This window comes from Coffea arabica, chromosome 6c (genome assembly GCF_036785885.1).
Source record: "Coffea arabica cultivar ET-39 chromosome 6c, Coffea Arabica ET-39 HiFi, whole genome shotgun sequence".
Classification (NCBI taxonomy): Eukaryota; Viridiplantae; Streptophyta; class Magnoliopsida; order Gentianales; family Rubiaceae; genus Coffea; species Coffea arabica.
The window spans coordinates 2,545,302-2,570,874 of record NC_092320.1 but is presented as its reverse complement, the minus strand read 5'-3'; the positions used below and the strand labels follow the sequence as shown (position 1 = coordinate 2,570,874).

Below are 25,573 nucleotides of genomic sequence, written 5' to 3'. Positions count from 1 at the left end.
GGTGATTGTTAGCAGAGATGTAACTTTTGATGAATATGGAGTTTGGGATTGGTCTAGAAAAGATCTCGAGACATCACCAAAATATCCATCCATTTCTCGGGACCGAGTGCTAGTAAGCAAGTAGTGGAGCAAGTTGTGCACTCTTATGGTGATCCCTTAACTTCTACTATTTAGGTTGAGACATCCAGTCGACCACAGAGAGAACGCCGCATGCCAGCCCGATTTGATGATTATGTTGTTGGCACAGATGATGATTTAACTGATGAAGCAATTGTAAATTTTGCTCTTTTTACAGATTGTGACCCTGTCTCATTTAAAAAAGCTGTCAAAGATGATCGTTGGGTTCGTGCAATGGATGAAGAAATTCATGTCATTGAGAAAAATGATACATGGGAGTTGACCACTATCTCACCTGAAAAGAAGCCAATTGGAGTGAAATGGGTATATAAGACCAAGTATAAGCCAACAAGAGAGGTGGATCGCTTCAAAGCGGGATTGGTTGTCAAAGGCTATAAGCAGAAGGTAGGTATTGATTATTTTGAAATTTTTGCACCGGTTGCCAGACTTGATACTGTTCATATGATTGTGTCACTTGCTGCAAATAATTGCTGGATAATTCATCAAATGAATGTGAAATTCGCATTTTTAAATGATTTTCTTGAAAAAGAGGTATATGTTGAGCAGCCTGCAGGTTATGTTAGAAAGGGTCAAGAAGACAAAGTTTGAAACAAGCTCCTAGAGCTTGGTACACTCGCATTGATACTTATTTTGTTGAACATGATTTTCTGAGATGTCCATATGAGCACACTTTGTACATCAAATTCAACCCTGAAGGAGATGTCCTTATTGTATGCTTGTATGTGGATGACTTGATATTCACAGGCAACAATCCCAAACTAATTTCTGAATTCAGGGAGGCCATGATTAGTCAATTTGAGATGACAGATTTGGGATTGATGTCTTATTTTCTTGGTATTGAGGTTCATCAGTTGGATAATGGAATTTTTATCTCACAAAGGAAGTATGCAAGTGATATTCTAAAGAAGTTTAAGATGGATATGGCTAAACCAATGATGACACCGGTTGAAGAAAAATTGGAATTAACCAAAGATGGTACTGGTGATTTTATTGATGCTACTTATTTTAGGAGGTTGGTGGGGAGTCTCAGATATTTAACTTCTACGAGACCTGACATCACTTATGGAGTTGGTTTGATTAGTAGATTCATGGAGTCTCCACGCCAGTCTCACTTGCAAGCTGCTAAGAGAATTTTGAGATACGTTCAAGGTACGCAATCTGACGGTATATTTTATTCATCTTCACATGATAACAACCTTGTTGGATACACTGATAGTGATTGGGCTGGTGATACAATACAAAGGAAAAGCACTTCTGGTTATGCATTTTACTTGGGATCTGGTGTATTTTCTTGGTTCTCAAAGAAACAACAGGTGGTTGCTTTGTCCACAGCAGAAACGGAGTACATGGCGGCCACAAGTAGTGCTACTCAAGCACTTTGGTTGCAGAAAATGCTTGGATTCTTACAGCACAAGCAAGATGGTCCTACCATAATACTTTGTGATAGTTTGTCTGCTATTGAGTTGACAAAAAATCTAATTTTTCATGGACGCAGCAAGCATATTGACATCAAGTATCATTTTATTCGTGAGTTAGTTCAAGAGCAAGAAATTGCCATTGATTATTGTAGAAGCGAAGATCAAGTAGCTGATATTTTGACAAAACCGCTCAAATTGGAGATGTTCATGAAATTGAAGAAGATGCTCGGCATGGTGAAATTTGAAAATCTTGATTTAAGGGAGGCAATGTAGGAATTAAATCAAGATTATTATTTGTTAGTTGGAGTTGGTTGGAATTAGTATAGTTCAGGGCTACGTCTAGCTAATTGAGTTCAAGTCTAACTAGGATGCTTAATTTCCAATTTCAATGTGGTCTCTGATTATGGAGACTTGGTGCCTATATATACATATGTGTAGTACCAGTCTAATGTGAGTGTCATATGTAAAGTAGCCGAGAATTGGAAACAATTTGAGAAGTTTGCCTCCTGAAGCTTTTGTCACCTTTTGTTTCTTTCTTTAGCTGTTCCGTTTGTTTATAAACATTCCGCTGCCAAGCTATTCCTTTGAGTGTGTGATTCGCTTATATTATTTTATCTTGTGGGTTTGTTTCTTACAATGCCAGATAGGTTGATGTGGCTGTCACCGCTGTCATGCTCAAACCTACTTCTGACACCACAACCCTAGACTAATCCCTTGCAAGTAACGAGGAATAGGTTCCATCATTTCTCTTACCAGTTTCTTTACTATAAATACTCCCCTTCTTATTAGAGGAGGGGGAGGATTTTTGAAGCTTGATTTCTCTTTGACTCATAACTTGCTTAACAAGCGCTACTTCTACTCCTGATCCTTGACATAACTAATTTTAGTAGCCAGTGGCTCTCGTTGTTCTTGCCTTCACTTGACATTCGTGGAAATTAAATATGGTAGAGTCAGAATTCAGAATCATGAATCTCATGTTACTTGACTGAGGTGTTCTTCCAAGCTGAGTTTGATCTTGAACCTCAGTAAATCCCAAAATTGTCTAGCTCCTCCTAGTGGTTATTGGGCTGAAGCGGTTGCCTTTGTTTTACCCACAGAAACAATGGAATGGGCTGGCTGCGTGTTAACAAGATTTGTATGCCAAGGACAATTTACTTCCTCGGCTTGAATCGCTGAGGCATTTCTGTTCTTTTCTTTTCCCCCTTTTTTCCTTATTAACCTTCTCTTTGGTACCAAGTGAGGGAAACACATCAAGAGGCCTAATTGTAGATTCTCAAAATGCGGAAGCTCAATCAGGACACAAACACCCATCAAGACGCCTAATAGTTTGCACCATTAATTTTCAATAAGTGTTGTTGAACAATGTTTGATTTTGGTAATTAGCTTGAGGCCTTGTCCACCAATTCTTAGGCGGGATACTATTCACACGAAGAGTTCGAGTCACGGCAACCTGTTGCTCTGGTTTTCTCACAATCATAGAAAGTGCACTATAGTTTCATTAAATACAGAATGACCCCTGCCTCTTCTTCCTCCTGAAGCCTCACCTCCCTTTGGTCTTCTACACGCCGAAGAGATTAGTAATTGAGTTCTTAAAAGAAAATTTTATCAGAATATCCGTCAAATCCATCATAATACAGTCCCAGATTCAGTGGCTTCAATCAATCATCACACAATGGCTTGGCTACCCTCAATCCCTCTACCTCGCACGTTGGATGATATTTTATTTCAATTCTTCCACCATTTAATTTGAGGTCATGCACTCTGATTCTCTTACACTTGTACCCTTCCTAAAAGATACCCTCTAATTCGTATCCCAGAATCCAAGATATATCCAAATTGTTCGACCTTGTTTTGTTTTATCATTTCTTGGAAGTTTCCTACATTTGGGGGGGGGGGAAACCGTTTGCAGTATTATTTCCACAGTCCATGATTGAACTGGCATCAAGGTTTTGGTATGAAACATTGCTTTTGTTTCTCTACTCCCTGCAATAGTATTGTTCTGTTCCACCAAAGACAGATAGACCTATATCCACTTATCAGGAGCACTGTTCTCAAGTGAATCCATGACAAGAATTTCGGTAACTCTAGATGCAATTATGTTGATTGGGATTTATTTCACCCCATCTATCTAAAACCACCATGCAATGAGAATCCTGAGCTACCTAAAAAAATTTCTACGAGAATCCTGAGCTACCTATACATATCTTTTCTTTATCTTTTCTATCGATACAATCACTAAACACACTACTGTTTTTAAGAGTATTCATAGTCCACCAAATTGTATGTGCGGCCAGGATATGTCCGTAACTAAAAATAGAGTTAGAGACTGTAATTCAAGTCTTTTCCTAGTAGTATAACTGTAAGAAGTCTATCTGACATTATTAACAATGATGGAGCCAAGGGAGGACAGAGGGGGGCCATGGCCCCTCCTAAGTTTTGAAAATTTTAATTCATAATATGTAAATATGTATGTAAAATAAAATTGGTCCCCCCTAAATTTTTATAATTTTAGTTTATATTATGAAAGTTGAGAGAGATATATATATATATATATATGAATTAGTCATCTTTGAATTAATTTTTTTCTTCAGAAAAAGTTATTTATTTTTTATTGTACTAATTATTTAACTTTCAAAAATTAAATATATAATTTGATATTCCATAATAAATTGACCCAATGTGATGTATTAGAATAAAAAGACCCAATTCATAATTGTTAAAAACAAGAACTAGTACGTCTAAGAATAGAACTTCAATATTTTGAGTTCGACATTCCAAATCATCATGAATTGCAAGAATTATTTGGTATTCAGGAGTTATGTCAAGACTTGGTGAAAATAAGAAAATCAGTGATATATTCTCTTATTGACAGATTTATTAGACTTGTTGTTACTCTTTCTATATCAACTGCAGCTACAAAGTGGGCATTTTCAATTATGAAAATAATCACGACAAAGCTCCGAAACAAGATGCAAGATAATTTTTTGAATGATTGTCTAACTGTGTATATAGAAAAAAAAGTTGCTGAAAAATTTAGCAGTGATTCAATCATAAATGAATTTAGTTCTATGAAAGAGCGTAGAGCTCAATTTACTTCTAAGAAAAGATATTGAAATTTCAAATTATATTAACATAACTTTTATCTTTTTTCAATTGAAAATAGTTACATTTATATTATATGGTTATATATATATATATATATATATATATATATATATATATATATATATATATATATATATATATATATATATATATATATATATATATATTGCATAGGTGACATATTGGAGAGCATCTTCTCATAACATGCAAATTGGATGGTTTGTGATGTTATAAGATATTTAATCAAAAGTTATCTTTTTTGTTAATTTTTGTTATGACTATACTGCATATATATGAATAGACATACCATTATAATTAAATTTAATATTTGATATTTTTAGATGTCATATATTTAAATAGAAGAAAATTATTTTGAACATAATATATTAAGATAATTTTATTAAGAAAAAATTTTGGCCCCTCCCAAAAAAAAATCCTGGCTCAGTCACTGGTTATTAAGTTTCCAAAGGGGGGGGGGGGGGAGCTACAAGAAATTCTCAAATCACTCGACCTGGATCATGATTCAGCAAACGCAACCACATTTACTGATTGGAATTCAGGAACTATACTTAAAAAACAAAGAGTGAAGCGAAAGGAATCAATAATTAGTGGAGATGCAGATTGCATAAAGCAGTCTGCTATTCCTCTACCAAAAAGGGCAAAAGAGAAAAATGGGTTGAACGCAAAGCCACCTTGATCAATTCGAGTTGGTCCTAGTGTCTGTCAACCGTTAAGCATCATTTATTGGGCAGAAAGTAGTACTCCGAGTACCGCATGATAGCACGTTTATCTTCTCCCTTTCCACCTTATTTTCACTTCGATTCTACGCTCATTAAAGTCAGCCAATTATGTTAGCGTCAATTTTATCCAACCCTTAAACAACACAGAAAGAACTAGCACAATTATATATTCGAATCCGTCATTCTAGCTTGCACGCACTTCAGCACCCAGAATTGCTAGAGAAGAATATCATCCCGGACATCCAAGTTAAAATTTCTCAAGTGTATGTATACCTGTCGAAGTCTGCTCCATTTCCCATAATGGTGTTTTTTTTTTAAAGTAAAATCGTTCAAAATGTCGTTCACATTTCGCCAAATAAATTTTTTTGGCATTTACTCTTAAAATAGTAACTTTACGTTCTTTACCAATCAAGTCGATAAAATTTAGTTCCAACTTATTTTTTTGACCATTTTGACCCTAAATTCATCATGTGACTAATATATGATAATTTTTTTCAGGACAAAAATGTTAAATCTTATTTGTAGTTAAATAAATGACTCGATTTCATAATCATTTTTGTCTAAAAAAAAATAAGATTTGATCAAAATTATAAAAAAATGACTGCATGTTGATTATGCCGTGATTTCAAACTAAAAAGTAATTGAAAACTTCAAGCTCGGCATAACGGTAGTTGCATAATTCGACTGATAATGACTTGGAATGGACGACTGAAGTTCAATTATAGTTGGCACCATGGACAAGGGCAACAGCTGCAAAGCCATGCACGCCACACGTGCCCTTCATCCTAATAAGCAAGTGCAAGAGCCAACGTGGAAAAGATTCCAAGCGTTGGGCCTGGACTTTTTGGTCCTTTTCAGGAAAAAAAAAAAAAAGAAAGAAAGAACTTGAGTAGCAACTTTTCGCCTACCATCCATCACTAGTGAATTTCGAGGAAGGGTTGTGATTATTACAATATTATTTGCAATCTTAGAATTGAAAATTAAAAGACTATTGAAATGAAATAGTGGAAATAAAGAAAAGAAGCAAAACAAGAAAGAAGGAACTGACAAAAATATAACGAATGAACGATCTTCCATTTATTTCCTTATCTAGCAAAAAGAGGAGTACATTAGTAGAAAAGTATAAAATGGCCTTTTAAATATTTTGTCATGTATTGACAATTTCATTTCCAGAAGCAACTCAGAACCCTCCATAAGACTAATTTATACCTGTGGCTTAATTTCGAATATCGTACCTATGACTATGATTGTAATCCAATCCGTTCTGGCCACATTACTCAACAATTTAAATTCACCATTTGAGTATTGATATCTCGTTTTATACATTTAACTGTGAATTAATTAATACGTACGATACCTGTAAAACTCCTCGATATAAAACGAAATGGACCAAAACAACTGATAAATTTTAACCCATTAAAAAAGATATCCCATAATTTTCAGGATGCTAGATGGACCCACTGCGCTATACTTGGGACCCCTTGATTAACGGCAAACACCATATAATATCCAGGCGGCGCCACCCGACCGTCAGGCGGAGCCACACACCCAATCCTGTATCTTCCGGGTCCCTCAGGTATCGCGCTGGTCACCGACAGCTTCACAAGCCTCTGCCCCTGTGAGAAAGAGTGCGTCGCGAATGGTGCACTCGCCATATTCACCTCCACCACTCCCACCACCGGCAGCTCCACCGTCACTACAGCGTCGAAGGCTGCTCCGTAAGCTACCTTCTCCGGCAATTCCACAAATACCGGTCGAAGATTCGCCTTATCCGCCGATAGATATTCCGGCGAGAAAGATTCAATCCTCAGCTCCGTTGGAAACGCTCTTTTAAAGTTGTAAAAGTAATGCGGGTTACTCCCGGCGATCAAAATTCTCCCGTCAGGCAACAAGTTGGCTGTGGAATGGTACATCCTGGGCACGACACCCGGGTTCAAAGTCATAAACCGGAGCCCAACCGGTTGATCCGGTCTATAAAGAACCGGGTTTAAGCAGGGATTGGAGGCCAACTCGAAGCCCTGGGTCCCTGCCTGAGCCCCATTGATGATGACGACATCGCCAGTGGGTAAGACCACCATGTCACCCATAATTCTCGCGAAAGGCATGTCCTCCATCTCCCAAACCGGGTCGGGCCCCGTCGCCTCTATCCTCCCGCAGCTCCCGTTGGCAGGAGAATCTGTAGTCCTGTGTAAATACGCCCCGTATTTGGCTCCACCGCAGACGACTACCGTAGCAGATGAATAATCACCTGCTAAGGCCAGCATCGCCGATGATCCAGCTGAGGGATAGCTCCGCGGGCCCCCCTCCAAAACCGGATAATTCTTGACTATGCTGTGGCTGTTGTAGTCGTACATTACGGCCTTATTGTTGGCAAAAATGAAAAGATGACCGTTGGGGAGTAAGTGAACGTAGGGGTAAAGGTTGTCCATTTGATTATCTTCGACTTCGTTAAGGAAGGGGAAATTCACTGCGCCGGTTTTCCTAGGTGGATAAAATTCTACGCTAGGGGAAGCTCTACCGCCGATGATGATGATGGAGCCGTCCGGCAAAATTTGATTGGTGGCATACCATCTGCCTTGTGAGAGTTGAATATCTTCGAGTTCCTGCCAGTCACAGAGTGAAGAAGCAGAGTTGGGAGTACTTTCGGTGCAGGGGGTGAACTTGCGGATTTTCGTGAATCCGTCGAGGTCGCCGCCGGTGCTTAGGAGGGTGCCATCGGGGAGGAATTGGCCGGAGGAGCACCAGGTGTCGGTGAGGATCATGAGGGGTCGGATGGAGTTGGTGGTGAGGTCGAGGAGGGCGGAGTGAGCGTAACAGTCTACTTTGAGAACGGGGTCGTTGGGGTCGTGGCGGCAGCGGTGGGGGGGAAGGAGCTTGCGGGACGGGCCGATGTTGGTTCGGTCCAGGAGGATTACGGTGTTGGTGTGGGTGACGGCGGTGTGCATTGAGGCTATCCCGGCGTCCGGGACGAGGAGTTCCCAGCTCCCCGGGAGGTCCGCATGCGTGCGGATAAACATGAATAAGATAAAGGTAAGAAGCTTCCAATTCCTGCTAGTAGTGCTCATTTGTTTTGTAAGTACAGTATTTTTGTTTGTTTGTTTCGGAGCAAATGAGGAGGGACCAAGAAGGAAGAAGAGTTGAGGCCGCGTTTATGAAAGTCCAAAAACATGCAATTGTTGAAGTCATCAAGCCATGAAGATGACCGAAACTCCAAAAAGACAGAAAAGGGCCTTGCTTTATGAAGGGTAAAAACTGGCACCGCCCACCAGGGAACTTCAACGAATCCAACTTATTTACTCTAATATAAAAAAGTGTGTCAAGTACGAAATATTAAATTTTGACTAGTATCCTATCCGAACTCATTTAAATGAATTAATAGTTACTAAATATATATACATATTAACATATATATATATTATATTTTATATATACATATTAATCATTATAAAATATGGAGTATATACTTATCAATATATAATTTTTGGATATGGGTATACTCCGCTCATATTCGAATCCGGATCCGGAAGATCAAGTGTAAGAGTCGTTGAGTATACAAGTCGAATTCTAAACAAATATGAATAAATGGATTTGGGTCTAGAATATTTAATTCTGATCCGAACCTAGTCCGTTAATAGGTTTACTCTTGTAGATTCTGTTATTCACAGAAACCAATTACTATTTACTACTAATTAAGCGCAGCTACTGATACAGCATTACACTGACTCTTTCTCTTTATTTTTTAAACACAACAGCTGTAGATAGCTTACAAATTAAAATACGTTCCATGCTCCGGTTAGAGTGACTGATTGACAAAGGAGTGAAATTTGTGGTGTAGATGTTGAAATTACTGTAGTATCATCGGTAGTTTATGATGATCAGCCCTTAGCAAAACCGTTTGTCACCGTCGCGTCCGGTGAGCCAAACTATGTTTTCTTTTAGAGTAAATGGCCAATAAGATCGCTAAACTGTTAAGTATGACATGGGTCAATTACCAAAAAAATTATTTTTGTGACCACAAAGGTCAATAAACTGGTAAAAAGGGGCCAGAGAGGTTATTTTGCAAAATTTTACCAGTAAAACAACTGACTGTCAAAAGTCATTTTGTCGAGAAGGTAATTGAATTTCAATGATTTACCAATTATTTTACCTGATAGAATTTGATAAAATGACTTTGGTGGCGCTCTTTGCTTGTTTAGTGATTGTTGTGGCCACGAAAAAAGTTTGATCGTACCATACTTTAATACTTAATAGTTCAGTGACCATTTTGGTCGTTCATCCTTTCTTTTACATCTGGTTCTTTTTGGCTTATTGTACTTCCCGTATTATCTTTTGGAAAGAATGGATATATGCTTTATCGATGAGTTGCATCATAATTTGTTTTCCCCAGAAAAAAAAGAAGTATATTCTAGTATTCTGAACATTTTATCGCTTTGATGCTGACTGCAATTGTGCTTGTTACTCGTATTGGGGTTTTATTGTAAGCGGCAAGGATAAGAATGGAGTGAAGAGAAGGTGAGGGTCTTCTTCTGGGGGCCGCCGTCATGTGATGTTCGTCTAAACACTTGTTGTCCACTGGACAAATGACCGTGTCATACCCATGCAACACTCTGCACTAAACGATTGAAAAAGAAATAGATAAATAAAGCCAAAAGCGTCTATGTTAAGGGCGAGGGAGATTGGATAAGAGAGGTTTCGCCTGATAATTCAACAGGTAAAACTTCATCTTGTAGAATTCATTCTGCAGGGGGTTCCATATTTTCATTGGAATTACTTAACTTTAAACCGGATAGAGAAGATGTACAAAATGAAAGCCGACAAATACAGTAATAAGATGTATCAGAAGTTACTACTGGAGATTGGAATGCTTTAGTTTCGCCTCTATCGTGACTGACCTAGTAGCATCTGGATGTATTAAGCCATTTCTTCGACTCCTCCACCCTCGTAGCAATCCGCCACCACCACCGTTGTCCTCTGCACGTTCTTGTAAGAATATTGCCGTGCAACAAGCACATATATAGCCAAGTTTACTGCTGTCATGCCTGCCAACAACCAATAAAAGTAGTCCAAGTGGCTGCTATTTATATCTTTCCCAAACCAACTCTTGCCAGTCCTCTCAGTTATGCGATCCACCATAGTTATCAAAGCACTGCTTAGGAAGTTTGCCACTCCAATTACACTTAGGTAAAACGCAATTCCTAAGCTTCTCATGGAATCCGGGACTTGGTCGTAGAAGTATTCTTGCAAGCCTACGAGAGTAAATCCATCTCCTATGCCAATGATTAGAAATTGCGGCACCAGCCAGAACACAGTCATTGATGTTGAAGCTTTAGATGGATTTTCTTCCACAACACCCAGTCTCTTTCTTTCTACCAGAGCTGCAACCACCATTGTCAATAGTGAGAAAACCATCCCAATGCCGATCCTGGGCAGAATCTGGATTCCCCTTTCGTTCCCTCTTAGCCTTCTTAAGAATGGTATCAGTATTCTGTCGTAAACAGAGACAGAAACTAGCATTCCTATGGCTGCAATGCAATAAATTGACGCTGGTGGAATGAGAAAACCACCAATGATCTTGCGATTTAGTACTGTCCCTTGTTTGATGAAGAATGTTGAGGCTTGTGCCACGCAAATACCAAATTGCAAAGTTGTTAGCCAAATAGGAATCATGTTGATTACTAGTTTCAGTTCTTCCACCTTAGTTACAGTTGCAAGTCTCCATGGAGATTGCTTTTTGTCGGCTGAACAATTTTGTTTGTCATCAACAATTGCAGCTTTGTCAAGAAACCTGAAAGGTGCATGTACGATAGCTTTATATATGGTGATTTCATGGTTTTTGCAGTCGCAATGTGGTAATTAATAAAAACAGAAAATAGATACTCAATTTTAAGACCAAGTTTAGTTCTTACTTGAGCCTCTGAGTGTGACATAAAAGCGTTCCCTGTGTCTCTGCGAATTTGGAAACCTCGTATAAATCACCAGCAGTTGAAGGATATGGTAGTTTCCTCTTGGAAATTGCTGCAACGATAACTTGAAGCATTGGTGTAAATGGACTTCCACTTGGCCGCCGGTAGCGATAAAAAGGTTTTCCAACGCAGAAGATCACAATTGTGCAAGCCATCACCACTGTAAGAATGATGTCTGCCATACCCCAGCTGACGTGTTCTTGCACGTAAACGATAAGAGTAACTGCTAGTAACAGTCCACAGCAGAGACCAAAGTTCCACCAATTGAAAAATGACATTTTGTGCCTTCTTTCAGCTGGATGATTATCATCAAACTGGTCAGCTCCAAAACTCTCCAGTGATGGCTTGTGTCCTCCTGTTGCGATGGAGATCAAATAGATGCCAAGGAAGAATATCACTTCATGGACCTTCCTGGGGCCGAGGCAAATGCCAATATTGTCACAGGGTTTCAAAGCAGGGATCGTACTAGACATCGTTAAGAGAAGCAGACCCTGGCATTGAGAAAATGGAATTAAAAAACTAAATTTGCTTCTAGGAGATAAGATCAAACAGTAACGCAAGAACAAGCATCCTAATAGTTCTCTATTATCTTTTGAGTAATAATTGTGCTGCTTTATGCCTTTCATATCTTTGCTATTCCTGTCATCAAGACAGGCGTTCTTTTTTTGTACTTCAAAGCTAGCAGTTTACCATGATATAGATGATGCATGAGATGAGGACTGTGGAGAAACGGCCCAGGTATGCATCAGCTAAGAATCCTCCAAGAAGTGGCATCATGGTGGTTACCCCAGACCAATAATTGACACCCTTTGCTGCCGTTTTGAGATCTTCATGGATCACTTTAGTCAGATAAATGATTAAGCTTGTTGCTATTCCAAAATAGCTCAACCTCTCGCTGAATTCAACAGCTGCATGTCAAAAGATTATAGTCCCTTGTGAGAATATAAGTATCATGCTCACGATATTGAAATCGAGTTACTTGTCTGCTATAAATCAGGTTTTCAGTTCTTATATTTTTTAGAAAAAAAAAAATTCTCTCCCATTTTTTCGTAAGCACTAAATGAGAGCCCAAGTTTCTCAGCGACATTAAGTATTCTATCATAATTAAAAGTGCAGACGTGTGTTGCCAGCCTTCATGCCATGAGCTCAGGATGGAGAGGCTCACTAAATTTTTCCTCTATGGTATTGAAAAGCTCACTGAACTGCCGGCGGACTTTTAAGGGGAACAGAAGATGGAAACATAGAGAGTATGTGCAGTCCCTAAGCATGCTTCTCTTAATTAATATTTCTGCTTCCCAAAGAAACTATGTACGCTTGCATCAATGATATGCAAAGAAAATCGTTACTGTAATGCAAAAGTAATCTTTTTCCAATCATCTCTAGTTACTAAAATAAACTCAGAAACGACCTGTTTGGAATGGGTAGTCAGAAATAATGGACGTAATTAGTTGGCTAAACGTCGTACCAATGATAAAGAGCGAGGCCTTCCAGACGCCTGTTGTAGCGCGACAGGGGACTCTACCTTTATGATCCACGGAAGCATCATAAACCCATTTCTCCTCGTCAATTTCTACTGGTTCTCCTTTCTTTACTGGATCCATCTTTACTTTTGCGTCCATTACGAAACAAAAATTGGCTGATAAGACTCTCAAGAGTTGGAAGAGGATATTTGAGAGCAGAGAAGGGCTGACAGCTTATTAGTGTGTGTGGTGCTCAATAGATTGCTTGGTACCTCTATATATAGGGAAGGATCAGTTCAATCTTTAAGCTCAATGCTGATTGCTGTTGACAAATTTTTCAAATAAAACGAGATCGATAAAGGGTATGGAGAAATTAAGGTGTCTTATCAGTGATGTGACGCTCAAAAAAGCATCATTCCGTCCACTAAAGCCTAAAGGCATCCATGTTCCAATTGATCATTAGAGTCTACTCCATCATCAAAGCTAAGACAAATGTAGTGATCGTTACGACGATAGCTATCCTCCCTCTTAAAACAGTGGATGAATAAATGCAGGACACTTCAACTGGGTCCTAGTAAAGCTTGAAAACTACAAACCAATCCGCTTAGCTTCAGTACATAGTATTAAAGATGTGTTAGGTGATGGCTTTCTTGTTTATTTTGCGAAGAAGGTTTGGACCTGTAAGTGTGAGAGGCAGCAGTTCTTGTGGGATACCAGGGCAGCAAGGGAAGTGATAACTGATATACTTCCTTTTCACCTCCATTGTTGTGTCAAATTCAATTGAAAATCAGTCGGGCTCATGAAATTTCGCATTACAAAGTATTCATATGAGCGCGAATATTGCTAACTTTTAAGCTAGTCTATGAAGATGCCTGGAACAGGATTTCCAAATAGCATTGTTTATTTTAACCTCTATTTTTTTTCCCTTCTAGTGGACATTTTTTTTTCCTGCCCCAACTCATTTACTCAGCTATTGACATTGAGGATAATCATAAGTAATTCAAGATGAAAGAACATCTTTATGTAAATTATTGTATTGATCAGCCAGTGAAATCAATTTACTTCTCGGAAAGATGATAAAGAACAGAATCTGGCACAAGAAGAGTAGTGACATATTTGTCGATTGGTTCCGTGACAGCAAAGCAACTAATCCGAAATGCCAAGAAGCTTAGAACCAATGTGTGTGCATTAGGAGGAAGAACATATTCACGATGAGCAATCATTGTCTTAGCTAGTTGCACTTCTCTTAGAGCTCCATCTACTTCAAAGAGTCCAAGTATACTTGCATCATGAGGAGTGCATATCAACCGCTAGTTTTGGAAAATGACCCCTCCGCAAAAAATTTACAACCTTTTTGCGTTCATATGTCTTTATTATAATACAAAACGATATTGCATATAAAGTGCTGCCTAGTTCCCCAGGCGTTGACTGTGAAGGCTGAAGCTGTCTTAGTAGTACTTTCTTAGTCCACACAAGAAAGGGTGAAGCGTAGTAGACGGGATTAAAGTTTGATACAACCTTCCCTCCCATTAATTGTCATATTTAAGTGATTTTACTTAAAAAATTTAGATGAATGCATAGTGCATCCTTTTAGTTTGACAGTGGTTCAATCCCCTTCAACTTATCCCTGAATCTCCTCTTCTCTTTACTTAGTGTAAGATATATTAGATTATACAACAGTTATCGTCTGAAAAAAAAAAAATAGACGAGAAGAGAATTAAAGCCATTAAAGGGTGGTGGAGACATGAAAGATTGACGTTAGATGAGAGGGGGAAAAAAATCACTAATAATGTCCGACCTCAACTATAAGAAGCTAAAGATAGGAAATGCACCGTCATTTATCAAGAAATTATAAGGGAGAAACAAAAAAAATACTTCAAGAGGAGTGCAACGTGCAATCCGTGGTCAATCTCCTACGCGTAGAAGGCATATATTCACCATTGCACATAATAATCCGCGAAAAAGACGTATCAAAGAGGGAAGGACTTTCAGAGCTTCTTGGGCCAAAATGGAACATGATATTAGACAGTTGTGATTTCCAAAAGAAGAAAAAATATATATATATAGTTTATCATATTCGCAACAAGCATTTGCATGCGGAACTCCTTTTGTCTTTATTACTCTTTCGAATGATTTTAGGCCTGAATTAATTGAAATATAACCTCGAAGCGTGGGTTGGTCAAAGTTGGGAAGCGTTCTTCAATCTTCATAACAAGTTTTTCTTTGTCCGGCTTTCTAAAGAAATTTATGTTGAAATGAAGTAAAATCACAAAGCTACATATGGGCTAAGAAACATTCAACGATGCCGTCAAAGCTCAATTACACTAAACCCCCTGAAGAAAAGTTTTTGCCACGGATTTGCCCCTAATATCTTCTAATCGGCACTTTACCCCTGTGACTTAGTGCCCCAACTTCATGGCTCGTATTTACATTCAAATTGACAGAAGAATGAAATCTATGCAGCTAAACACTCGAGTACGTAGATTTGCTCACCTTTCTTTTTCTTTCTTCTTTTATTTTCTAGATTTTCTTCCCTATGCTAGTACTATTTATTTACATGCTTTGAATAATTTACCAAATTAATCAGTATACATAATCCGTCTATTTTATTTGTCAATTTCCACTCTTAATTAATGCGTCATGGTCTATATCACAAGATATTTTATGCTGTTTACGTTGGAAAGCATATTTAAGCTAGAATCAATATGCCATAGCATACATATGGACAAGTTAGATGTTATAATTCATTAGTCATTACCTATTGACTATTAGAAGTAGACATGCCAAAATAATTTTTTAAAAAGATTTTCAAAGAAGATTGATAATTTTATATTTGATGCAATTGTATCAGTGGACAAAGTGTGCTGTTCCCGGCCTTGTGTTTTCAAAAGAGCTTTTGATCGTTCAAGGGTTAGTTGGCAACGAGACTTGACAACATCAAGTCATCGTATCATCTTCTTGGATGGATTTTTTTCCTTTGTGGTTTCGCTCCTCCTAAGATGGATACTTTGGTTTGCCATCAGTATCATGCCATGCTACAGTATTATGATTGCTGAGCTCTGCGTCTGTTCTGTTGTGCTTCTTCTTAACAGTGCTTCTGTTATGCTGCTAGTGTCTGGCACTCGTAATTGTGCCCCAAGTGTTAAAACAGTTTTCAACCTTTCCACTGCCTTAACAGTAATCCAATCCAAGTTGTGGCACGGAATTTGAGCTACGTCGGTGTTTTGTTTTTGTCTCTTTTAGTGGAATTATTGATTGTTGACTCCAGGGAAAAGTGTCGACGAGAAGAATTCTGGGGGCAAGGTGCAAGAAACACCTAACTACAAAGGCTTTTGGGTAACTAGGCCTTCTTTTGATAACTTCAATAATTAAGCAAAAAATTTGGTTGTGTTTGGATTGTATTTTTCATGAAAAAATTACTGTAGCGATTTGATGTACGTGAGAGAAAAAGGTAATAGAGAAATGTGATTACGAAAAACGACGTAATTTTTCGACGTAAAACAGCGATCCAAACAAGGCGCTTTCCAAATCCATTCTTTTAACACCTGAAATGGGCGTTAATGTCAGGTCGGCAGTCGGCTGCAGAGATTATAGTCAACCAAACACTAACTGCTATGTATATATATATCTCTCTCTCTAGTGGTGGTCCGAGCATTCTTGACGCTACCAAGATGATCACGATGGCACTGTCTCTATATATATATGTATGTATATATATTCTGCGAGAGTATGATATTATATTATTTGAATTCCAACCCTAAACTAAGCGAAGTGCGAGAATTGTTATAGCATTTACCAGTAAAAAGTTTGCAATCTGCTATTTCTAATGATGATCCTTTTTGCTCATCAACCAACCTTGTAATCCACCAAGGATTACAGTGCAATTAATTTATTATATAAAATAAAAAAAAAAAATCTCCCTATTGAGGGCTTCAAGGATAACCACTAATGCACCTCAAAATAGTTATGCATGTTTTTCTCGTTCTTGAATTCATCTCGAAAGTCAGATTCACCGAATCAAATGCTAAACTGTACTGCACGCAAGCAAAGGTAAACTGAATCACTGAATCTCGAAAATCTTTGCTTGATTTGCCACCACTTCTGAGGTAAAGACTCAATCATATACTACCATATGTGTAGGCAAACGTAAACAATCAAACTTTCTCTTTCTGGATCGAGTACATTCCTTTTGACTTGTGACGAAGAGATTAGGGGGCTAGTCCCGTCATGAAAACTTTGACGGGGGTGAATCGGATGAGCATTCCGGAGTCCAGGAAGCTAGTCCGCCGAAATCCTAAAATTCAGCATGTTTTGCATGTGCTGGGAAACTGGAGAGAAGCGAAACGTGAAATCTTAGCAAAATTTGTTCCGTGTGCCTTTGTTTATGGGACTGTCGACTGTGAAGAATGTATTCCAATCTTAAGACGGAAGGCAGAAATTTGGTAAACGAAATTCCCCATTTCTGATTTCTCTACCTGCATGTTTCTGTGATACAGACACAGACAACACATGCGTTTATTGCGGATTACGTGATCTGTGTCCTATTTACTACTACTCGATGTGGAGGAGCAGCAGATGTGGTGGGTTCTTGAGATTCTACTCTATTTTCTTCACCACACGAATATTTCCTAATGGAATATAAAAAGTTTTCGGGGTCAGAAAGCTAAAGCTGTTCCCTACGTCACGAATTGGATTGGCTGTTCCCATATGAATCTTTCTCAATCCGTCTAAATAAAGATCTCCACTTTCCTTGGGTTTTCCTAGGTGCTTAGTAAATGCACATCCATTTCTTGTCCTTTCACACTTAAAAAGGATTTTTCAAATTTAACTTCACTTTTCCAAATGTTAACCTATTGAAATTCATTTTGACATGTACCCATCAAAATACAGATCACGGGCAGGTGCAATCGTTCCTAACGAATTTTATATATTTTGCATACGATATAATTTTATTTGCACATGACGTAACTTCATTTGCATAACGTATAACTTTAAAACAAATTTTTGTGAACCTCACACACGTTGTTAAAAATGAGATACAAGAAATGATCTGAATCATACAATTTTTTTAAACCAGATCCTGGCCGTGCACTGTTCAGGGACGGTATTTCTGATGATCATCCTTGTCCCGTCTCCTCAAAACACCCATTTGTCATATCATAACCTTTTTATTAAAACGAGACTTGAATATAAGCTGGATCTTGCCTCCCACTAATTGTCATATTAAAAAATGACTTTGTTTAAAAAATTCAGACGGATGTATAATGCACTCGTTTGGTCCGTTGGTGGTTCAATTCTCTCAGAATTATTCCTGGACCTCCTTAGATCTGTCCCTCCCCTAGTGTAAAATAGATTAGATTATATAACCGTTATCATCTATGGGAAAAAAAACAAAAAAGAATATAAGGTGGACCTGGCGTTACTTTTTTTCTTCAAGGTATAGATTTTTTCATACAAGCATATGCAATTCTAAGCAAAAATTCTAAAGTTTATATATGGTTATTTCATCCCCTTTTATGTGCTTCAAATAAGTTGTCATTGCTGATCATAGAGAAACAGGTGCCACCATTAGTAATGAAAGAAGAGAGAGATGAATAGATACTCGAATTCCAATAAATTGCAGTATCTTCTCGCTAACACTGAATCGGAAGACCTCCAACCACGCCGCAGAATCTCTAGTAGCTTGGGTCATCTTGAACCACAAACTTTGTCTAAAATCATAAACATTAATTAAGAATTCCATGCATAGAATGGTATCCACAAACCATGATGGAGTTGAAACCCTACGTGTTTACAGTGGTGGTGACAGCACTAGTCAAAGCACCATGTATTGGGCGTTGAATGGCACCAGCAAAGATAGACTTAGGGTCATTTGGACCTGTGCTTTCCATGATTAAAGAGAAATTGCTAATGTGAAATCATTCACATCACCACAGACAACGGCCACTCCATCGCAGCGCCCGCACCAGGTACTGGATACAAACAGTTTAATCACTTCAGATTTTATCACCCACGTCACATAAAAAGGAATCCCCTGCCGGTAAGGAATTTATCCTGATAGTTTGGTCACTATTTTAGTCGGTTCATAATATGATCTAAAATGGACACTTCACCAAGCACAAGAGACCAGAACAAACTCCACTAAAAACAGTTCCACCAAATGCGAAGAATTGAAGCAGGCAAGAATACAAAGCAACCAACAAAGTCTCAGATACATAAAAAGGGTGGAAAATTTCCAATTTGACAAGGCCTCATAAACCGTTCAAAAGTTGCAACTCTCCGTCGGCCACCGGCCACGGAAAAAAGTAAAGCTAGCTAGTATCAAAGGTCCAGCATGCCTACAGAGAAAAACAAAAGAAACAAATGGCCTTGCCCTAATAACTAACACACAAGTTTAGAACTTTTTACAGCAATGCAAACTAATGTTATCATCATTTCAAAGGACAGCGAAGTCAGTCAAGAAAGTCAAGCAAAAACTGATGCACAAATTCTCCCATCATTTTGTTTCAAAGAGAACTCATTCCTATGCTACAGTTGTCCAAAATTGTAGATTCTGACAATGAAAGATTGACCATCTGCAAGAATGATCCGTACAATTGTTCAACTAATTACACATAAATATTCATTGCATAAAGATACTTGCCATAAAGGTTTAACTCGCATATCAAGACCCCAAAAAGGAGGACACAATTTCTGACTCTATAAATCATTGCTTCATGAGTCATGACAACCATAATGAAAATGCAGTGAGCACATTATCCCAGTTTAAATTGTATTCCAATGTCAAAACTCGTAATCAGGAGATATTATGACTTCCCTAGCAGAAAGGATGCGTAAACTATACATGCTTTTAGAAGGTTGAGATGATCTTGAGTGATTCAGTAATAACCATATGATATATGTCACCCATCGGCCCAGCAAAGAAGCAAATACAGTGGCCCTCAACAGAGCACCAAGACACATGCCGCTGCAGTATACCAGGTGTACGTGGTTCACCATAACAGGCAAAATGCTCTCCATTTATTAAATCCGTTGCCTTATACTTGCTGCGCCTAACCTCTGTAGAGCTGTTTTCCTAATCCACCACATTCTCAAGTCCTAAAAAATGTGTGGCACAACTAATTTTACAATTTAGAGATTCATGAACTTTGTATCTTGCGCATTCTTTACTTGGAATACTTTTTCTTTTTTTAATTTCCATTTCCTTCAAACTATCCATAATCCAAACAAAGGAATTACTTTCTTTGGAATTGGTTTCCATTTCCCGACCGCTTTCCTTCATTGACCAAACAAGAGAAAGAGTTAGGATCTTCAAGGGAATCACTTTCCATTTCCTCACTGCTTTCTTGGAACCAAACAGGGCCTAAATGTGCAGGGTTTTAAAATTTAGAAATTCATGAACTTTATATCTTCGTAATCAAATCAGTTGGGATTCATATCTTTTTTTTTTTTTTTGAGGGGAGGCTTTTGTAGAAAATTAGCAATTTAAAATTGTAAGAATACAATGGACAACATTGGAAATTAAAGAGAAAATTACATATTGCCATCAAGCAAAAGAATTTGTGACCGCACAGTATTTTAGTTTCAGAAGGATTTTGACAAGGGAACAGGGCTAAACATCTATAAGCTGGAAAGCAGTTTAAAGACCCAACCCCCTTCCCAACCTCGCCACCACCAACCTCAAAAATAATACATAAATCATAAATGCATTATATATATATATATATATATATATATATATATATATATATATATATATATATATATATAAACTGATGGCCCCCATAGATGCAACTTGCAAGAACACTAATCAAACAAGAAAGTAGTGCATTAGGTATAGTTCAGTACGATTAGTGTCTAAATCTAATACCATATTCATGTTAGCATTGTATAAACCACATTAGATACAATTTATCACAATATACAAAAGATGCACCATGGCACACATATATACTTCATGAACAAGAACAGCTAATACCTGACCATCTCCGGACCTTGGGATCAAATTGACCTTTTATACCAACTTAAAACAACTTAACGATCAGAAGAACAAGCAGTAAAAGTACCAGAAAGTCAGCGCTCTTCTTTTCCATTGCCCCCAGGCGAATCATGATTTTGTTGAACATTTCCTCCCATTAACGCATCCCCTTTAATATCCACCCATGAAAATGCAGCTAGAATCTACTACTTTTTCAACTGAATTATGGTAACATAACTGTTTATGGTCTGTTCTCTTGCTGTATCCCGTAAATTCCATCTTTCTGCATAGACAAATCAAAGACCGCTGATTCTGAATCTTTAGCTTTCTCCCTACCATTAGGCCTCCTCCTACTGTCTTTACAGTTGGAGCTCATTCCATGATCTGTCCATGAACCCTCCCTAACCTGTCCAACTTTTGTTGAATCACCGAAGTTGACATTTCCATTATGATTCTTTCTTAGCTTACTTCTCCAATTCTTCCCCCTGGAGCCCTCATTGGACAGATTATTCAAGTTCTTTTCGTTTGGAGTACTTAAGTTCTTTTCCCCGTTCGCCCCATTTCTCCTCTTCTTAGCATGTTTGCCATTAATCCCGTGCTCAAGAAGTGCCGTTTCATGATCACCTTCCTCCGCGGAGCCCCGACCCAAGTCAAAATCGGAATTCCCGCCCCACAACTCATCATCAGACATGTCATCTAAATTCTCAATTTTCCCATAAGGCTTGACGCTATGAACGACCCCTTTAGGGAAAAACCGAGATGAGGGAAGCCCGTCGTGGGATTTGAACAGTTCCGGGCCATCCCTATCAGACCACATATCGAACCCACCGGGTTTCTGGAAACGATCAGCCAATACCTTCAACTGCTCATCAGCGGTGACGGAGAACAAAGTAGGAGGTTTCTCGACAACCTCCCAAGGTCTCTCGAGCTCGGAAACGGCGGCTTTGAGTTCGGCCCGCTTTCGCATCTCATAGATTTGGCGTTCGCGGGCCAAGCGGGCCTTGAGGAGCTGCTTAGCTTTCTTGGCCTGCATTCGCTTCCACTGCCACTTTGAAACGCCTCCTGGGTATGTTCGGGGCCCACCACCCATCCTAATCGTCGTCGTTCTGAAGGGATGGCGTGTGGTTGTGAGAGAGAGTAAAGATAATCTGGTGGTGAGGGTGGAGGCGGGTAAAAATTGAACATGGGTCCGACCCGAAATGGTTCCGAGGGACGAGAGATGAAAATTTGGAGGTGGTGCCGGGTTCGAAAGAGATGTGCAGAGCGTTGCCATTAATTAGCTTCACTATTAGGCTTTTCACCGTTACACTTACCTGCTAAGATTAACGGTAACGCCCAATTTCTACACCGTTGACAGCTGACAGGGTGAAGACTGAACTGGAGAATTAAGAATGCAGGACTGAAGATGGCGATGCGATGGAAAAGCTCTTACTCTACTGCGATGAGGACGACGCTCTTGACCCGGAGGGTGAACTTTTGGACTTCCCTTTTTTTTGGTTGGGGGCCCGGGGGGTGTGCGGGGAAATAATTTGGGCCATGGCCCGTTGGGGTCCGGCACTGGTATGCTATAATACTGTAGATCGATCCTCCGTCCCCAAAATGTCAAGACATTATAGTCTAACATGGCAGCCCCTCTAAACACAGCACCGCCCGCGCCCCCCCTCCCCCCACCCCAAAACATACCCACGTCACCCATAAAAACACAACCCAAAATAAAAAAAAAGGCCTTGAAATGGATATTTAAATAATTATTGCCGTGGTAAGAGTTAAGAGATGGAGGGAAGTAAGTGAAAAAAAAATGTTTGTTTGGAAAGAATATTAATTGGGTATGTTTGGATAGGGTATTATTTGAAATAATTACTGTAGCACTTTTTATGATGTGATGTATATGAGATAAAAAGGTAATTAAGAATATAAAAATGTGGGTTGGAAAATGTGTTTATGATGCAAGCGAAATATTATTTGGGATAATGGAACTATCCAAATAAATTCATTATTTGAAATAATTACTGTAGTACTTTTTGTGACGTGATGTATGTGAGATAAAAAGTAATTGAAAGTATAAAAAGATGGATTAAAAAATATGTTAATGATACAAGCGAAATATTATTTGAAATAATAAGATATCCAAACTATTTATTGGTTGTTTTCAACTAAACGATTTATGCATTACACTTTGAAGGTTTGACATTTTTGTTTTACATCTAACATACGTTCAAACGTGTTTGCGTAAAAAAATGTTAAATCCTACACTACCATGTCAAACACTCGGGAGTAAATAATCCAATGAACAATGTGCAGCCCTTTAGCATCTAGATAGTCCTTTTACTTTCTCTCCATGTATCCCTTGAAAACGGAGGGGGCAGAAAAGTAAAAACAGTACAAATGTCTGTCTCATACCAACTGGAAATGTAATGGATTCGGAAATTAAGCACCAGCGTTCAGCACCAGTGGTCTAGTGGTAGAATAGTACCCTGCCACGGTACAGACCCGGGTTCGATTCCCGGCTGGTGCAAATCCTTTTTTTTTCCGACTGACTAATCCGGCCATTCTTCTTTTTTGTAGACTTGACTATGACATATTACTGACAGAGAGTACTTTGTCCAAGCAAAGCCTTTTATGACTGATTCTGCTTCTAAATATTCATCCCAAGTCAAGTCGAACTGGTCTCACATCTAAATTTCATTTGCGGACCTTGTGGTTGTGGTGATCCGTTTGGAAAAATCAGTGTGTGTTGTGGGCTTGTACATTAGTATTAGTCTCCCTGCAAATGTCATTGTTCTGTTGCTTCCCTTTTTCAATAATATAAAATAAAAAGCATCAATTGTACAAAGTGTAATATTAATGTCATTCTTTATTTCTTAATAACATTTATTTTTATTTTTTAAACATGTGAATTACACAAGAATAGTTATATTCTCAGTTGACGTTGAATTTACAATCACCCTTATTGTGAAACCGAAAATAAAATAAAATAAAATAAAATGTAGGACCATTCTTATCTTTCGACATGAATTTAAAAAAAAAAATGGTCAAAAGCAATGCAATTAACAAACTGAGGGCTATTAACATTTCCTTCGTACAAAGAAGTATCATACATAATGTAGCAACTTTTTAGCTCTACTTAATGAGTTTCATAGGCTCTATTTTCCTTTTCTCCTTTTCTAGGTTTAGGCTTTTGACCCTGCGTCCGGCTATACGGTGGAGCAACTATAATATCTGAGGCCACTGATGTCCGGCTATACGGCTATACGGCTTTTTTTTTTATTTTATTAGTGGACTTTGTTCCTACAGCGAAGCACCACGCGAGTTTTGTTCAAATCGAATTTATCTCAGTGCAGTGCAGGAGACAATCTGTGACAGGAATTGCTCGTCTAATATAATAGAATTGTTTCTGTCACTTGCCTTGGCTTCCAGTGCTTCCAGGTAAAACAAATCATCTTTTGTTTCCGACAGCCAGGTTGGCACCTGGTTAATTCAAGACGGTATCAAAATGATAAAATTTGCAGCAGCTGCAGCTTCCTTTGTCGAATGTCGATCTAGCAATGTGGTACTGATAGAAATTGTTAACGGTGTTTCTGATCTAAAAGCCAAAGTTCCAGCCAATTCTCGTGGGTGAACGAAATTTCAGGTTGCGTGCCGGGGTACTCCACTGAATAAGCAAATAATAGCCTCCTGCAATTTGGAACAATGAAGCCGTAGGAAATTTACGTACCAGATTGCTGTCGGCTTGTTGCTTGATATTGGAACAATGAAGCCATAGGAAGTTGACTTTGGGATATGGGATTCTTTAATCACACCAGTCCATTGTCCTGATGTTGCTTTGGTACCAAGAGTAACTTTGTTAAGCGGATCTGTAGCCAAAAGCTTTCTGGCCTTTGCAGGTGTGGGAATTTTTCACTCAATCACAGACAACATGCAGGACCCTCTTCTGCTTTCTTAGAGTGCTTCTTGTTTTTATGCTATATGGTGCATGTATCAGAATTGTGAATTCGGACGGAAATAATTGGATTTAGTTTCGGCGCTTTGCTTGCATTGTCTCCGACCAAAAGATGGAACAATCTAAGTCCAGATTCTGTTTCCTATTTTCTTACTAATGCAGGAACCGAGGTTAAAACTTCAAACCTGTGCTCTGTATCTCCGCCTGGGATCCAATTCAACCATGAAGATACCTTCCAGGTTGCACTTCAATTTGCCCATGGCTATGGATACCGACATGGACAAAAGTTTGAAAATATTGAATCACAATTCATATCCAGGAATCAATTACTTACGGGAAACAACTCTTAGTCGAAAAGTAAGATCCATTTTGGACTATAAAAATTTTTATGCCGGAGCTCTGGTTCAGAAAATAAAAAACTGGAAGAACCAAAGAGAATAATACTCCAATTGTGGATGCCGAGGGCTAGTGATACGTTTAATGCATTGCTCAACGGAAAGAACTTTCGGTATGCTGATGTCTGTGTCATCCTGATCAAGTAAAATTTATGACGAAAATCCTAGCTCAACTACGAAATGGCCAACCTTTCCAATGAGAATTCGACAGCCATTATCAGCAGCGGTGGTGGCTCGAGTTTCCAAAGTGCCTTCGCTCTTGGGGATGGTTCTCGTAGAGACCCCCACCCCCGGGGAACAAACATCTAGTAGCGCCTGCGGGGGACGGCTGCACCTTTTCAAAAGCATTAACTCATCATCTTCCAGCATATTTTGTACCCTTTTTTTTTTTTTGGGTGACAGTATGGGGTGGTTTTAAAAAGATGCAGTAATTTTC

The 25,573-nt window shown here is 38.6% G+C and overlaps 3 protein-coding genes and 1 non-coding gene across 8 annotated transcripts; 1 reads left to right on the top strand and 3 right to left on the bottom strand.

The window, feature by feature from the left end:
• Positions 1 to 6,755: 6,755 nt before the first annotated feature.
• LOC113693901 (aldehyde oxidase GLOX) lies at positions 6,756 to 8,572 on the bottom strand. Its single transcript, XM_027212672.2, has one exon. The coding sequence runs from the start codon at positions 8,464 to 8,466 to the stop codon at positions 6,841 to 6,843; it is 1,626 nt and encodes a 541-aa protein (XP_027068473.1). The 5' UTR covers positions 8,467 to 8,572; the 3' UTR covers positions 6,756 to 6,840.
• A 1,505-nt stretch (positions 8,573 to 10,077) lies between these two features.
• LOC113693928 (protein NRT1/ PTR FAMILY 5.6) lies at positions 10,078 to 13,082 on the bottom strand. Its single transcript, XM_027212718.2, has 4 exons — positions 12,830 to 13,082; positions 12,055 to 12,272; positions 11,308 to 11,855; positions 10,078 to 11,186 (listed from the first exon to the last, which is right to left on the bottom strand). Exons 1-4 carry the CDS (start codon positions 12,981 to 12,983, stop codon positions 10,313 to 10,315), a joined length of 1,794 nt encoding a protein of 597 aa, XP_027068519.1. The 5' UTR covers positions 12,984 to 13,082; the 3' UTR covers positions 10,078 to 10,312.
• A 5,317-nt stretch (positions 13,083 to 18,399) lies between these two features.
• LOC113691477 (uncharacterized) lies at positions 18,400 to 22,446 on the bottom strand. Of its 5 annotated transcripts, XM_072051934.1 has the most exons (3): positions 20,803 to 22,446; positions 18,612 to 18,878; positions 18,400 to 18,535 (listed from the first exon to the last, which is right to left on the bottom strand). In XM_072051934.1, the coding sequence occupies exon 1, from the start codon at positions 22,073 to 22,075 to the stop codon at positions 21,044 to 21,046; it is 1,032 nt and encodes a 343-aa protein (XP_071908035.1). In that variant the 5' UTR covers positions 22,076 to 22,446; the 3' UTR covers positions 18,400 to 18,535; positions 18,612 to 18,878; positions 20,803 to 21,043. The 5 variants fall into 5 exon arrangements, with proteins under 5 accessions (XP_071908035.1, XP_071908033.1, XP_071908034.1 ...); XM_072051932.1 differs by having other exon boundaries at positions 18,400 to 18,878; XM_072051933.1 differs by having other exon boundaries at positions 18,400 to 18,796.
• Positions 22,447 to 23,246: 800 nt separating this feature from the next.
• TRNAG-GCC (transfer RNA glycine (anticodon GCC)) lies at positions 23,247 to 23,317 on the top strand. The gene has a single exon. It is a non-coding gene; the product is annotated as a tRNA-Gly (tRNA).
• Positions 23,318 to 25,573: the final 2,256 nt, after the last annotated feature.

What these genes read in the sequence shown, in the direction of transcription:
- LOC113691477 (XM_072051932.1), bottom strand. Translation starts at nt 22,075, where the DNA reads ATGGCAACGCTCTGCACATCTCTTTCGAACCCGGCACCACCTCCAAAT.
- LOC113693901 (XM_027212672.2), bottom strand. Translation starts at nt 8,466, where the DNA reads ATGAGCACTACTAGCAGGAATTGGAAGCTTCTTACCTTTATCTTATTC.
- LOC113693928 (XM_027212718.2), bottom strand. Translation starts at nt 12,983, where the DNA reads ATGGACGCAAAAGTAAAGATGGATCCAGTAAAGAAAGGAGAACCAGTA. An exon ending in CATGCATCATCTATATCATG is followed by an intron (nt 11,856 to 12,054) that starts GTAAACTGCTAG and finishes TCTCAATGCCAG; the next exon opens with GGTCTGCTTCTCTTAACGAT. An exon ending in TGTCACACTCAGAGGCTCAA is followed by an intron (nt 11,187 to 11,307) that starts GTAAGAACTAAA and finishes TGCACCTTTCAG; the next exon opens with GTTTCTTGACAAAGCTGCAA.